The sequence below is a fragment of the Xiphias gladius genome, chromosome 13 (assembly GCF_016859285.1).
Source record: "Xiphias gladius isolate SHS-SW01 ecotype Sanya breed wild chromosome 13, ASM1685928v1, whole genome shotgun sequence".
In the NCBI taxonomy this organism is placed as follows: domain Eukaryota; kingdom Metazoa; phylum Chordata; class Actinopteri; order Istiophoriformes; family Xiphiidae; genus Xiphias; species Xiphias gladius.
Genome location: NC_053412.1, coordinates 4,367,307 through 4,382,009, shown reverse-complemented (window position 1 = coordinate 4,382,009; position 14,703 = coordinate 4,367,307). Strand labels below are relative to the sequence as shown.

Genomic DNA, 14,703 nt, shown 5'->3' with positions numbered 1-14,703 from the left:
GAGATGAAAGAGGGGGAACCGTATCACATTTCCAACCTGAAGCATTTCATTTCCCCCTCTTCCTGTTCATTTCCCTGAAGAGCACACGTGTGTGTCAGGCTCCCACACCAAGGGAGGGGCCGTGTTTCAAATGACCGGTGCATGTACATGTGTGCGCGTATGTGCGTTCACATGCAAAGGGCCAATTAATTGCCTTGTTCAGCGGGCTCTACAGCTGAGAACTCCCCTCTACAGCCAATATGGAAATCATATCGCAGTTAGGATATTGCAATGTGTGCCATTGTCCTTGTCAGGAATGTCAAAGAGCTTGTTGTAGTACTATTTCACACACCGCCTCCTCTAAGCCTGTAGGCTATTGAGATAATGGGAGACAAATGGCCAATACAATCTCATTTAGTATCTTAAAAAGCGTGCTCCCTATTGATGATCCCTGGGTTAGACTGAAGCTAATCAATCACAGTACTTGAGTAATATTGAGCAAAGGAAAACTATTGCTGAAAGCATTGTCGATTTCCCAATAACTCACAAACACTAGATTAAAAGATGGGCCGGCTGTTGAGCAAAACAGCGTAATGAAAAATTGACTGCAATTCAGGTGTAAATAAATATGCGTATCTCTCTGTCTCCCCTCAGATGCCCATTAAATGGATGGCTCTGGAATGCATTCACTACAGGAAGTTCACCCATCAGAGTGACGTGTGGAGTTATGGTGGGTGCTAAATGTACTGTGTGTAGACGTCACTGTTTCTCATGCTCATACCTGAGGGAGGAAACAAGTCTCTGACCTGAAATCCTGTTTCCTGCATTTCTGTTTATTTTCTTTGCATTCCCGTCTCCTTATCTGCGTCATCTGACGTTCTCTGGCTCTCTGTCCTACCTCCTCATCTCTCACTGTCGGTCTTGTTCTCTCTCTTTCTTTGGGTTTTCCCTCCGACATCCTCCAAAGGAGTGACCATCTGGGAGCTGATGACGTTCGGAGGCAAGCCCTACGACGGCATCCCCACGCGAGAAATCCCAGACATCCTGGAGAAAGGGGAGCGCCTGCCCCAGCCCCCCATTTGCACCATAGACGTCTACATGGTCATGGTCAAATGTGAGAAGACTACCACACACACACAGACACACTTACACTAGCTCAGACCCAGAATAATCCCACGTACGTACACTCACAAAGAAGCATGTGTATGCAAAATATGGTTTATAGGAGGCAAAGCAGCCCCAAAAGCAATGGTGGAAAAAGTACTCAGATCTTTCATTTGGAAAAATGTGGCAATACCAAAGTGCAGAAATACTCATGTAAAAGTACCCATTATGAAAAAAAGGTCCATTTCAGAATAATTTCAGCTTTTGAATATCCCCCCTGGGATTAATAAAGTCTTATCTTATCTTCACCGATAATAATAAAGTACATCATAATGTATTTGTTGATTATATTTTGTATCATTAATCCAAATTTCCAAGGAAATAGATATGAAATAAAGGTAGTGCAAGTTATCTAATAGATCTAGTGCAGTGAAAAGTACAATTTTTGCCAGTGGATAGTATATATACAGTATCTCATGCCACTTTATAAAAGTATACAGGGGCAAAAAATTGAAATACTCAAGTATTTCAAAATTGTACTTAAGTACAGTACTTGAAACTGTAAATTTACAAAAATGCACTTACTCTACACTCTTTCAAGGAAATCAGCTAGGGCTGTGTGATATGGATAAAATCTTTTTTAACAGTGTAATTTTTATCAAAATATTGATAAATATTGTGTATTGGGGAAATTAAATTGAGAAAACGTTAAATTGGCTTTTCTTGCCAAGAATTGAGAATGATAAGATCGATCTTAGCTTAGCATTAAGACTGGAGCCGGGGGGGGGGGGGACCTCTAGCCTGGTTCCGTCCAAAGGTTAAGAAAAAAAAAAAATCCAGCACCAGCACTTCCAAAGCTTTCTAGTTAACATGTTATATGTCATTAGTTTAAACTGTGCAAAAGTATAAAAACGTTGCGTGTTTGCGCGGGTAATGCACTACTTCTGACCTGGGAGTCAGGGTTAGTCGGTGGTGGCGGCAGCATTGAAGACAATCTTACAGAGCAGCACTCTAACACAGTGAGTGTTGTGGAGCACATAAACGTACTTCTTCATTTTTATATAATGTTTATACACTGCTGCAACTGTCACAGATAAGTTGTAGTTTCATAAAACAGTTCATGTTTTTAATATTCATCTGGTGAGGTGTTATTTCGAGGTTTCGGGGCTTTAATTCAAGGCTGGAAGAGAAAGAGGAAAGATGAAAAAAAACCAGGCAGAGAAAAAGAGAATTATGGTGTCACAAAATTGTGATGAGATGCTGGTTTATGGTCTGCAACATGCAGGCCCATCCTCACCAGGGACTCTGCCCACTTCCTTGTTCATGTCATCTTCCATCTGGACTACCACACCTCCGTCCCAGCCGAGCTACCCCAACTCTCCCTCCAGCCCATACAGCTCATCCAAAAACCCGCCCTCTCTCCATTCTCCCCAAATTCTCCCATCTCGCTCCCATCTTGCGCTCCTTCCCCTGGCTGGATTCAGAACCCTAGTGCTGGTGTACATGGCAGAAGAGGGATCAACCCCCCCAGATTTCCAGGAAACCGTCCAGGTATACATGCCAATCCATGCTCTGAGCTCTGCCAGCTAACGGCTGCTCGGCTATCCATTTCCCTGCACCCGTCTGGTCCTTGCTTCACCCTGTCTGAACTCAACTATAGTGGAGTGACTTTTCTGTCACTCCCTGTCTTCTACTGTTGCCTGAAAATCTCATAAAATTACCTCACATCAACTCTCCACTGACTTTTTCCCTGCCTTTGCAGTTCTTAGTTCTTTTTCTTTTTTAATTACTTCGTCTTTTTCCATTGCACCAATATTGTGTCTGCACTATGAATATACTTCTTATTATTGGCTGCTTGTGAATTTAAACTGTTTCTGCTCTTGCGTTCATTGTGATTCGCTCTAGATGAGCACAACAGCAGAGTGCTTAAAATGCCAAATGTGCTGAAAGACAATGATGTGATCCAGCTTGGAGCTTGATATCAAAACATATTCCCATGACAAAAATGTTAATCCAACCAAAATGTCATATTATTTAATTGTTTTTTTCCAAATGAAAAACTATTGCCAATGGCTTTTGACAGCACAGAAGCAATCCATGAAAGCCCTGCAGCCATTTATCCTAATAACAATGCCAACTGATTCTTTCTCTCCCCCTGAAGGAGGCAAATAAATTATATGTGCTACGTAAAATGTGTTTTGACAATAGTATTATAAATGCTGAGGTCAAAGGGATTCCCTTAATTTAGCAAGCAGCAAAAGGGCTTAGGGGTTCCCATGTATTCCTGATTTAGATTTATGTATATGTTACAGTTCCCATAACTAATGTTGAGGAGCTTATACTCCCTCCAGGTTTAAAATCTTTTTCATATTGCTCATTTTTCCCCACAATGCAATGCTACACTCGCACCACAAACGCATAAGAATCGAGTGACGACAGGTGAGCGTCACAGCAGCGATCAGAAACAGCATAAAACAGGTCAGTCACCAAGTCAAAATCGCAAGCAGGTCACGCCAACCCCTGCGAAAGCCAGGAGGAAGCTCGGCCACGTTAAGTCTAATTATATGCCGAGTGAGAGCCGTTGTTTGTGAGTATGGTGTGCGGTCACACTGCGCACCCTGCCACCTCAGTGCCACCCCAATAAAGATGAAATGGAGTTTGATTGCCGGAGTAATTGCATCTCATTTAGGTAATGTGCCTGCGTGGGGCGCTAGAAGCGGAAAAATTAAATGAACTGAGCAAAGACAAACAGACAGGCGAAATGACAACACAGAGGGTCAGTGTTTAGGTATAAACACTTACTTTTTCATCACTGTGTTCGCTGCGAGATTTCAAATAGAGTGATAAACAAATAAATTGAACAATTATAGTTTGCTGGAGAACCATGAATCCCCCCTCTAGGACCGCGAAAGGCCCCCAGGACCCAGTTCAGCCATCACTGTTGTAGAATATGTAATAAGGGTGCAGACTCTGAAACCGGCAGCTCACTTTGCTTACTGTCTTATCTGAGCCGAGACACCACCTGGCAGTCCACTTCACCTGCAGGGGTTTGCTGTGTTTACAGCAGCCGTGGCCTCAGGTAAAGAAACGTGAGCTGGAGACCAAAATGAACAACACTTTCTCTTCCCTAATAACTACTTCTTAGTTTCGTGCATTTTCTATAGCTCTTCTATAGGGAAAACACTTCAACCAACCTTTATATTTTCCAAATCTTTTAGAGATAAATGTACTACACGTATTCATTGTCTCTTCCGTCCCAGTTGTATACCATAATATGCCGGTTATTTGTGGAATATTATTTTGGTTTGAATTTAAATTTCTTAAGTATATTGCTGTTATTTTTGTATTTGTGCATTCAGCGCAGAGACAGAAGGCAATGACAGAGCTGAAAGAAACTGAAAGATGACAAACTGAAAATGCAACAGAAGGTCAATGCTAGTCTTTTCTAGAAAATTAGATAAACTAGGAAAGACACCTGCTAAAGTTTGAGATAAAGGTTGAGATGCTACAGTTGTGGATAATCAATAAGCTGCATTTCTACTTAACTGTCCTTGGCTGTTGTGGGAAACTAAAAAAATATGCCCATAAGCATTTCAACAACTTAAGTTTAGAGACTATTCTTTGCAAAAGCGTATATTCGTAACCCATCCATTTAACCTCTTCTCCTCTTCTTCTTTCCCATCTCCCCCATATATCCCTGCCCTCTTCTGTCTTTCTCTTTCTCTTCCCCAGGCTGGATGATTGACGCAGACAGTAGGCCCAAGTTCAAGGAGTTAGCTGCTGAGTTCTGCCGAATGGCCCGTGACCCTCAGCGATACCTGGTCATCCAGGTGTGTTGGGCTCAACAGGCTCGCTGTCAGAGCGCTCAATGATAAGGCTTTTCTGTGCAACCATGCACCTACTAGACAAATAAATGTTGTAGAATGTGAATGAAAATGGGATCCTCTTTAACACTTTAACCATAACATTTCTGGCAGTGATAACATCCGTTAAATGAACTCAATCAGATTAAAAAAAACAAACTTGTGATTATGTCACTTGTGTACTGTTCAGGGAGACGACCGCATGAAGCTTCCCAGCCCCAATGACAGCAAGTTCTTCCAGAGCCTTCTGGATGAAGAAGACCTCGATGACTTGATGGATGCCGAGGAGTATCTGGTGCCTCGCGGTTTCAACATGGCTCCTCAGTCATATACTACCAGGCCTCGAGTTGACTCCAACAGAGTAAGGACACTGTTTCTGGACACACAAAAACATTGTCTATCTGTCAGCCTTGAGATGGTTGATAAATGTTTAAAAATGCTTTAAAAAATTGCATTTCTAAGCATAAAATTAAGTTCTAATTAAATATTTTGGAATAATAACACATTATATCTCCGTGTGTAAAAACTGTGATATCAACTATTTTGACTTTAACCTCAAAACCTAATATTTTGTCTTCTCTGTAGTCAAAAACTGCCTGTCCTCTATAAGTGCTCAAGGTGGTTAAGAACTTCCAATACACTGATGATTTTCCCCTGCTAATGGCCCACCTCCATCATTTTCCATCTCAGCGTGTGTGGCTTAGCCTGGACTCTTTATGTGCTAGCTCCCCCGGCCCCATGTTTCATTACTCAGAGCTCCATAAGCAAATAACAGACGCTCTCTTAAAATGCAGGAGCCGTTTACTAATAGACAACGAGTGCAGGCTCGGCTGTTTGCTCTGTAGCATGCACCATGCGCCTCCGGCCCATGGCTCTGCATCTTATGCACCTTTACCCTCATGACCTACCCATTTGCCGTCAGGTCTTTGTTTCCCTGATGAACACACACATACCCCAAAAAACATACACAGCAATCCATCCAGGGTCCTCCGTGCTCAAGGTCAACACCCCCTATCACGAATTGAAACTCTTTGATTATGCAGTCAAAGGATCCCACATGCCCAGACAGGGAAAGGAATTCATTCAAATCCATCGGCTGGCTGACTTTGCCAAGGGAAGTTAGTTATTCAGGTTGCACCAATGCAGACGCAGTCCGATACAGACGATTATCTAATCGGGTCTGATTTGCTCTCACGCTCATACTTGAAAAGAGGAACGGATAATGACTGGCTTTGTAGAAGGGATGAACAGAGAAGTTTGGAACAAGGGGAAGTTGATTGCAGTGGAGGGAAGACAGTGGGAGTAGGTGGACAGATATAACCCCAGGACATTTCCTTTTTTTTTTTCTGTGTTTTGTTGCTCCGCTTCCTGTAATTGCTGCTGTATTGCTAGCAGTTGGCAAGAGTGCAGAGGAGTAGGCCTGGGTTAAATAGCCCACGGCAAATCAAGACAGCACCACAAGAAGCCCTTTGCTTCCCATGTCATGTTTTGTATTTTCTTGTGGAGTTTTTGTTCTTTTCTTGAGGTTCAGGCGTTTGAATCGTAGCTTTGTCTGGCTGCCCCTCACAGTCCCTTAAGGCTGATGACTACACCAGCAGAACTTTGTATGAGAATTTTACCTTCAACATGCGGCTGCACTGGTTAAAAGTCACACTTCCTCTGCCGGGGGAGGCATACAGCTGACATAAACTCAAACTTTATTATTTCTGGCAGTCTCACCATGTGCGTTTGTTGAACTATGGATGTTTTAGTTTGACTTGTTTAACAATGTGGTTCCAGCTCTTCAATCACCAAATAGCTGCACAGTGTCATAAACAAAACACGCTTCTGAGTTTCCAGACTGGTTTAGCCCAAAGAAAGTCCCACCTACCAATTGATCAGTAACATCAGATTACATTTTTCTTGTCTCTATCCACAACCCACCTTTTACCTCAGAACCAGTTCGGCTATCGAGATGGTGGTCCAAACCCTGCAGAGGGCTCCATGGTGGGTGCCCAAGCCTGTGTGAACCAGGAAGCAGCAGGTGGCTCGGGTCCAGCTCTGGAGGACCAGCGCTGTAATGGGAGCCTGCATAAAAAGGGCCTGAGCCAGACTGGGGGAGAGGATAGCGGAGGCCAGAGGTACAGTGCCGACCCCACCATTTTCCTTGGGGAGAGGACATCCAGAGGGGACACTGATGAGGATGGCTATATGACCCCCATGAAGGACAAGAGCTCCTCAGGTACTTTAACTAAAACAAAAACACAACAAAGTATTGTAAAATAAATGTTTTAGCCGCTGCAATGACTTAATAGTGGCCCTGAGTCAAGTCGGGCATTTATTGATGAAGATGCATAACTGCATTTTAGGATTTGTGCTTAATACACAGCATAGTGTACACTTTAAAATGACCTCACCTCATTACATTAATTTCTCACAAATCTACAAAACACAAGTAACACAGTGCCATGGAAATACAAGTCATAGATTATCTACACCACAATCTTCTGTGCTGTTCCACAGTCAGAAACACAATTTAAATGTAAAATAAGTGCATCCTGTATGTGCTACAAATTCTAGCCTAGTGTACCTTTTCTCTGTTTTGTCATCGCTTTGCTCTTTCACAGAGTAAATATGGTGTTTTGTAGTGCATTCCCTCTATCATTTTGCCTGTTCATTTTGTTTCATTCCATTGATTAAAATTCCCACTGAGTTTCCGTCGACAGCGGTGTGTGTCAGCTACTACTGCAGTGTCATGTTTTGCCTTTGATCATAATTCACTCCGTCAGCTCTGCTCTCGCACTACTGTCTTTGATTTTTGAGCAGCTCAAAATATAACAAAGCCTGCGGCAAAATGCATCTGATGCAATGTCAAGGAGTGGGAGAGCGGGCAAAATCAATAGGTTTTGCACCCCACTATTGTGGCACTTGGAAGCAGTGAAGAGGGGTCATTTGCTGGCATTTTCACACCCGGCAGATGGAGTTTCCAGTGCCAAAGAACTGCTGGCAAGTTGCCCGTCTGGTCCTTAGTTCCTGCCATTATTGCCATTATCATCTCCATCTCCATCTTTTCTCCTCATTACATGTGATTTCTTTTTCTTACTCCTTTAAATTTCCTTTTCTTTTGTTTTTTCTTCTGTGGATTCTGCTGCTCTTTTGTCTGTCTGTCTTACTCTCTCATAATTTCCATCTCTCTTTTTCTCCACATTTCTACCCTCCCTTCCTTTTCTGACCTGTGCTACAGAATACCTGAATCCCATTGAGGAGAACCCATTCGTCTCACGACGTAAAAACGGTGAGATCCACGCCTTGGACAACCCGGGCTACCACAGCACACCCAACAGTCAGCCCAAAGGAGAGGATGAGTACATCAACGAGCCCCTCTACCTCAACACCTTCCACAGCCCTGCAGAGCTGGGCCTGGAAGCCCTGAGGAGAAATGGTCTGCCCCTTCCCACCCAGCCTCCTTCCTCCATCTCAGCCCCGACCTCAAGCTCCCACCTCCCACTTACCATCCAGACCAGCCTGCCCCACTACCCCCTCCCGACGACCCAACCCTCTCCATCTGGCATGCCTTGCCACCATGGCCCACCGACCCACATCCTCCATGCCCACCACAACGTCAAACCTGCAGGACAACCTAGCAATCCAGGTGGCGGTTCTGCCACTCAAAGCCAAACAGGGGCTACTGCCCAATCCCAGGTGTGCCAGTCAGGTGCCCTGTCCACTTCAGCCACCATCGGGCACGGCAGCCTGCCAGCCTACCAGAGCCACGGAACCATGCACCCCGCCAGCATGCTGAAGCATGGAGGACAGATGTCAGGTAAAGCCAGTGGGAAGAAGCTCAAGGTGACCTTTGACAATCCAGAATACTGGCAGCACAGCTTGCCTCCCAAGTCGTCTAACCAGGCGGCCCCCGATGGCGCCCAGGCAGGTTCCACCAATGCCAAGCTCTTCTATAAGCAGAACGGACACATACGGCCGGTGGTAGCTGAGAACCCTGAGTACATGTCGGAGTTCTCCCTGAAACCTGGCACCGTCTTGCCGCCTCCTCCTTACCGACAGCGGAACACCGTGGTCTAGATCGTTCCACTTGACAAACATTTCCCAATCTGACTCTAGCCGCCAACAACCCCGACATCCTCTCCGGTTCCACTGTCCAACACAGAGGGGAGTGGATGCAAGCCAGAGATGCCCCCAACTCTTTTTAAATAGCGTGCCATCTGCTGTAGACTGTAGCGACATCAGAAGGAGGTGGACCGAACCAAACCAAGCAGACCCAACTCAGACTCTCTCACCTTCACTGTATTCAATCTAGTCCATTTCTGTTCTGTAGATAGAGATTGCGCTCCAAGTCACAGAGAATGTGAAGGTTATGGTAATTTTTGGCAAATAACGGGCACATGACTGTCACACAGCAGTGGAAGTACTGTATCTTGTTGTCCCAGTGCAGTAGACGACAACGACGTCAAACAAGATGGATTCAGTTAGGGACCTGAACTCACTGCCAACCACTGCGGTGTCAGATTCTAGGAGGAACACAATGTTTTATTGTTTTTTGTTTTCCAGTATAAAGGTCTGAGGATGAACAATATTCTGCTAAGGGTTTCTGAAATAAGCAAACACACGGAGCAAATATGCTCTGATGTCAAGATGTCTGGAGTTGTGAATGGCCTTGTAGAGTGAAACAGAAACACACGGAGGAAAAAGGACTGAAAGATTTAGTCAGGAGAATGACTTTCAGCAACATGAAAGACGGAGCACTGAAAGCTGATCATTTTCAGTCGTTTTGCCAATAGGATTATACTGAACGTTCTTGAATTTTCCATCAAATTTGTGAAACTCATCTCATCTTTCTACTTTAACTGTGATACTGTGATCGCCAAAACTACAGTGATCTCTACTTTCACATTTGTAGTTCAACCATGGACTTTTACATTTCCCGAGAACACACAGGGTGACTGCTGTTTTGCTGTTTTTGCTTGACTGCTGTCTACTTGGAAAAACTGATCAAAAAAACAGCTTTTTCCAAGCCAAATGGTATAAGGGAAAAATACACTGTAAACATTTTTTCTATTCACTGGTTGCAGTGCTAAAAAGATGGATTTTTATACATTGGTTTTCCCATTCAGATCATGAAGCTAATTTTGATGAGTAAAGAGTGTCTTGCCATAAGAGTGGAAGGTTATTTAGGGGAATAGCTATATCTGCTGAATAGTGTGATAAGACCATCCATAAAGCAGCTGAACTCAAAATGGTGATCATAGAGACAGGGAGAGTGAGGGAGAGAGCAAGACAGAGACAAAAAAATCTACAGAGAGGGGAGAGAAAGTTCATACAAGCCGCCTAATGAAGACCTCAAGGAATGATCAAGACAGCACCAGCAGAGCACAGTAAAAACAGACTACTTTGTGTGTGGGTGTACGTGTAAGTCAGTGTGATTGGGATGTTTGAGTGCGTGGATTCACTTATTAGAGAGCCAGTTTGGCCCCAGAGGGATGTCTGTGGAAAAGGTGACGCGCAAGAAGTCAGTGATGACGGGGTCGACAGCTAAAAACTTCAGTACCGCTGCTAACCAACAGTAAATTCAACACTGGGTCTGACCTCAAACTAGGCTTCCACAATATGACTGCTATCAAGTAGAAAACACCACATTTATAATGTCACCGGCTTGAATCAAAAGCGCGCCGAGTGGCCCGACAGTATCAAATCTCTGGGAGCTTTTCATAATTTTAGGTGGTCCTCAACTGTCTTGTTGTTTTCCGTCGGACTGGTTAAAGGCAGGAACTTAAGAACTTATAAAGGATCTATTAATGCACAGAAAGTGATGGTTTTGTGATTTTTAAAACTGTGCCAAAATTAACAAGTTTAGAAAATAGAGTTTTTCTTCGTTACCATGTTCATTTATACATACATGCAAAACCGTGCCCAGTTTTGTGCAGGGATTCACCACATCTGAACCCACACCTCCTTATGGCAGCAAGCTCGGACAGGATAATGGTACAGATAGGAAATGGATGCAGTCATTGTTTCTTCCTTGAAGAAGAAACAATTTGTGTGGCCATATCTGTGTTTGCATTTGTTAGCGATTCATCAGTGGCTCCTTGTACATCAAGAGCCTGTTGTGAGCCTGACCACCCTGCAGTTATGATTTATTCGGCTTAGTCTAAGGTGGTTGTGTAACTCAGACAAATAATTACCAACATAGATAAAGACCACATCTTTGTTTGTCATTAGGCAGACTTTTAACCAGATGTTAGTAGTAATGGTACTGCCATTTGCAGTTTGGCTGCTCCAACTGTCAGTGGTCGATCACTGAATTGTTTAAAATTTAAAAGGATCATATTGTCCAAAAGTCAAAACTCGATAAACTACCAACCTTGTCGGTGAGAAATTTTGTTTATATACAACTAATTTGCAACAGCAAATATGTTCTGTGATTATGTTTTTTATCAACATAGTGAGGAAACATTAATTAACACAATGTGGCAAGTTGCAAAATGTTGATAATGAATGTATCAGTAAAATGTTAACTAACAACGTTTTTCATTTGTTTCCACTGCAATATCCAATCTTGCAATCCAATATCTGCTTGTAGCAACTACGTACAGGTGGTTACGGTTGGGGAAAGATAATGGTCTTAGTTTAATACAGAAAAAGTCCCAATGACTTGAAGCATGAGACACGACATGTTTACTCTTATTACATTTTACCAAGACCATCTTCTTTCACTAATCCTAACCAAAGTCCCATTGTTTCTGAAACTTAAACACATTCAGGATGCAAACTCCGTTGTCCGGTGGAATGGTCTGGCACTTCGTACGCACAGCCAGTGAACATGGTCGGGTAACGATTACATTTTGTGCCACAACGTAAACTATATAACCTACTTTCGAGGACACAGGGTTGAACCTACACCTAAATGTCATCTTCTTAGTTGCTTGTCCAAGTTGATGAAACAATTTTTTCACAGTAGCTTGTCTATGAGTTAGCTGAAAGCTAACTGCCAATTTACAACAAACAGGAGATTATAAAGTTGTCTTTTCTTTTTTCAAGTGCAGCTGTAACTCGCTGGATTTTAATTAATGCAAGTAGAATTTATTCACTTCGACCATGCTTCAGATCCATCAACACGTTCTGGTCCTCGTAGCCCAAAGTGATATCATCAAAAGTATCCCAACTGAATTCTAGTCTTACTCTCACTAGTGGGGCGTCTGCAGGCCAACTGCCAGCCAATGCTGCTAGAAGCGCTGGTGTCACAGCCATTATTACTTCCGCCAAGCCATACAGAGCACCTACCCGTGGGAAAACACCAGAAAACTTGCCAAACCTAGAAGATTAAGATGAACATTATGTAATTTTTGTTTGCCTAAGAGGTCCCCCTTGCAGGATCTCACTAGAATCACATCTCAGTTCAGTGAATATGAACAAAATCTCGTCTTTCCTGTACCTTAAGCAAAATTGACATTTTCCAGCCATTATCTGCAGAACATTAACATTGTTCTGTCACTGCTTCAACAGCTTTTCATCATTCTGCTGTAGCAGAGCCCAACCCAAGCTGTTTTCTTGTGTAGGATATTTATGTTGTGTATTTTTATGAGTACGAAAGCCCTCGTCCGAGTGTTTGCACGAGCAAAGCTGTATACGCTTTTGCTCCCCGTGGAGCACTTTGATCAAACTCCTGGGTAGAAAGAAAGGATTTCCAACCTCCATTACTGAAATATTCAACTTGTTTATCTGGTCGTTTACCACTTCAGAAGGCAAAAGCTTTTGCAATAGTCAAAGGAAGGTAGTGCGGCCAGGAGATCTGGAAGAAAACACATTTTTGCTGGTACTGACAAGCTTCAGCAATGTCCTTGTTTCCATTTTTTTTGTTTGCTTCCAACAGTATGTATAATGCTGCTTTGATGATACCATGATTATTTGATGGAGTATTTTATAGTCCCTTTTGGAGCGATAATTCAATGAAATAGAGACAGCAGTTAATTTCAATGTGAAATATTTATAGCGTGTTTGAGCTTGTTTATACTGAGCGACAGAAACGACTGCCAAATCTGGGTTTCAAGAAGAAAAAAAATTTAAAGGACGATGGTGGTAAAAAGGAAAACATGCCTCGCTTTTTGTCTCATTTGTCCTAAATTATACCGCAGACCCAGGCAAAATATGTGTTTTAATCAAGAATAGATTGAAACACTGATGGGACAAATGGCCTCACATGCTCCCGGGAGGACTCCAGAGTATCCGAGACACTCAGCAACCCTTCGCTTGTAACTGTATCTCACCAAGATTTCATTGCCAGAAAGGTTGAAAACCATACCTGTACCTGAAGATCCAAGTTTGTCAGGTCTTATCGTTGTCGTCCAAAGGCCTTGGTTTCTAAAGTTGTTTTCCATTTGTAGAAGCAATCATTTTTTCCTCTCTGCTGAGTAATGTCTCATTGCTTGTTTCAAACATATTTTGCCTTGGAGTTGGGCTGTGTTACCTGCTGCTATTTGTCTCAGCCCTAAACACTCTTTTGGCTCATGGCAGCTCAATAACATGCCATGGTAACTGACGTTTAAGACTGATCACTTTTTTTATTTTTTACTTTAAACCGTTTCCTCTAAGCCAAGGTGCAGAGGCATGTAGCCATGTTGTACTGAAGTGAAAGATTCAATATTTCAGGCTGCGACGGAGTCCAGTGTATAGTAAAATATCACCTTGCATGGTACCCAAAGTGAGTGTTTTACTGTCCTCCACCTTTGTATCTCTTCATTGATTACAATATTATATTCTAATATTATTATTATTATTAAAATTTCTGTCCAGGGAGTGGACAGCATGGGAGGAAATAACAAGATTTTTACTGAATTCAGTAGCACAAACTGGGAAACCTTGTTTCTGAAATCTTTCATGGGATTTTGTTGTGTATAGTACTCGATATAGTCTTTTTAATGCTGAGTTTTGGTTTTATTTTTTCCATATTATCAAGGATGTTTTTCTTCCAGGAGAAAGACTTGAATCTATATGATTTTTTTTTTCCCACTAATGTGTTGATTACTGTACGTTATTTGTCATTCTAGCTGCAATTTTTAGCTCTTCGCATCTTAATTGCACAAATCATCGGCTATGAGTGGATGTCATTCATATTCTGTGTTTAAATGATGAAATCAGTATAAATGTACAGAGGCTTTGGGGTTTCCTCCAAAATTTATCTAACACACTTCAACAACAAATGTGAATAGTATTTTTATAAAGCACTGAAATGGCCGACGTGGTGAATTTGTAAATAAGGAGGCAATGCTTTGAATTTATATGGTCTTCACTCCAACTGCTGTTTTCTCCTGCTTATAACAACTTGTACAAAAATGAGCCGTACATATTTGCTTTATGTAAGTGTACCTTTTGCCCGATGGGGAGTTGATTTAAAAGTGCTTGTTTCCCATGTGTATCTCTGTTTCGGTGGCTTTGTGGCTGTCCTCATATAGTGTTTCAGTTTGGGTGAACATTGTAAAAGTGGTGACGGTGGGTTGCGGGCAGGGCAGGGCAGGGGACTGTGCAGTTTGCCTGGTATCTCTGTCTCGCTTCCCCATGCCTGCCGCATTTCATTCGTCACTCAGTAATGAGAGCGAGCGAACAAGCCCTTCTTTTCCTCTTTATCTCTCCCTCTTTCTAATTGTCATAAAACTGAAACCAGTGCTGCCAGCTAACCTAGATATTCTTTTTGGGAGTCAGTGTTACCTTCCCCGCTTACTTTCTACTGGAGATATTACTGAGCCAAGTCTGACCTCCTCCGCCT

At 42.7% G+C, this 14,703-nt stretch overlaps 1 protein-coding gene across 1 annotated transcript in view; it reads left to right on the top strand.

Moving 5' to 3' along the window:
- LOC120798198 (receptor tyrosine-protein kinase erbB-4-like) overlaps nt 1–12,014 on the top strand; it is a 230,354-nt gene extending 218,340 nt beyond the window's left edge. Inside the window, exons 22-27 of the mRNA XM_040142305.1 lie at nt 634–709; nt 947–1,093; nt 4,816–4,913; nt 5,137–5,307; nt 6,882–7,167; nt 8,170–12,014. Of these exons, the coding sequence (XP_039998239.1) occupies nt 634–709; nt 947–1,093; nt 4,816–4,913; nt 5,137–5,307; nt 6,882–7,167; nt 8,170–9,008 (1,617 nt within the window). The 3' untranslated portion in view covers nt 9,009–12,014. The remainder of the gene's footprint in view (nt 1–633; nt 710–946; nt 1,094–4,815; nt 4,914–5,136; nt 5,308–6,881; nt 7,168–8,169) is intronic.
- Nucleotides 12,015–14,703: the final 2,689 nt, after the last annotated feature.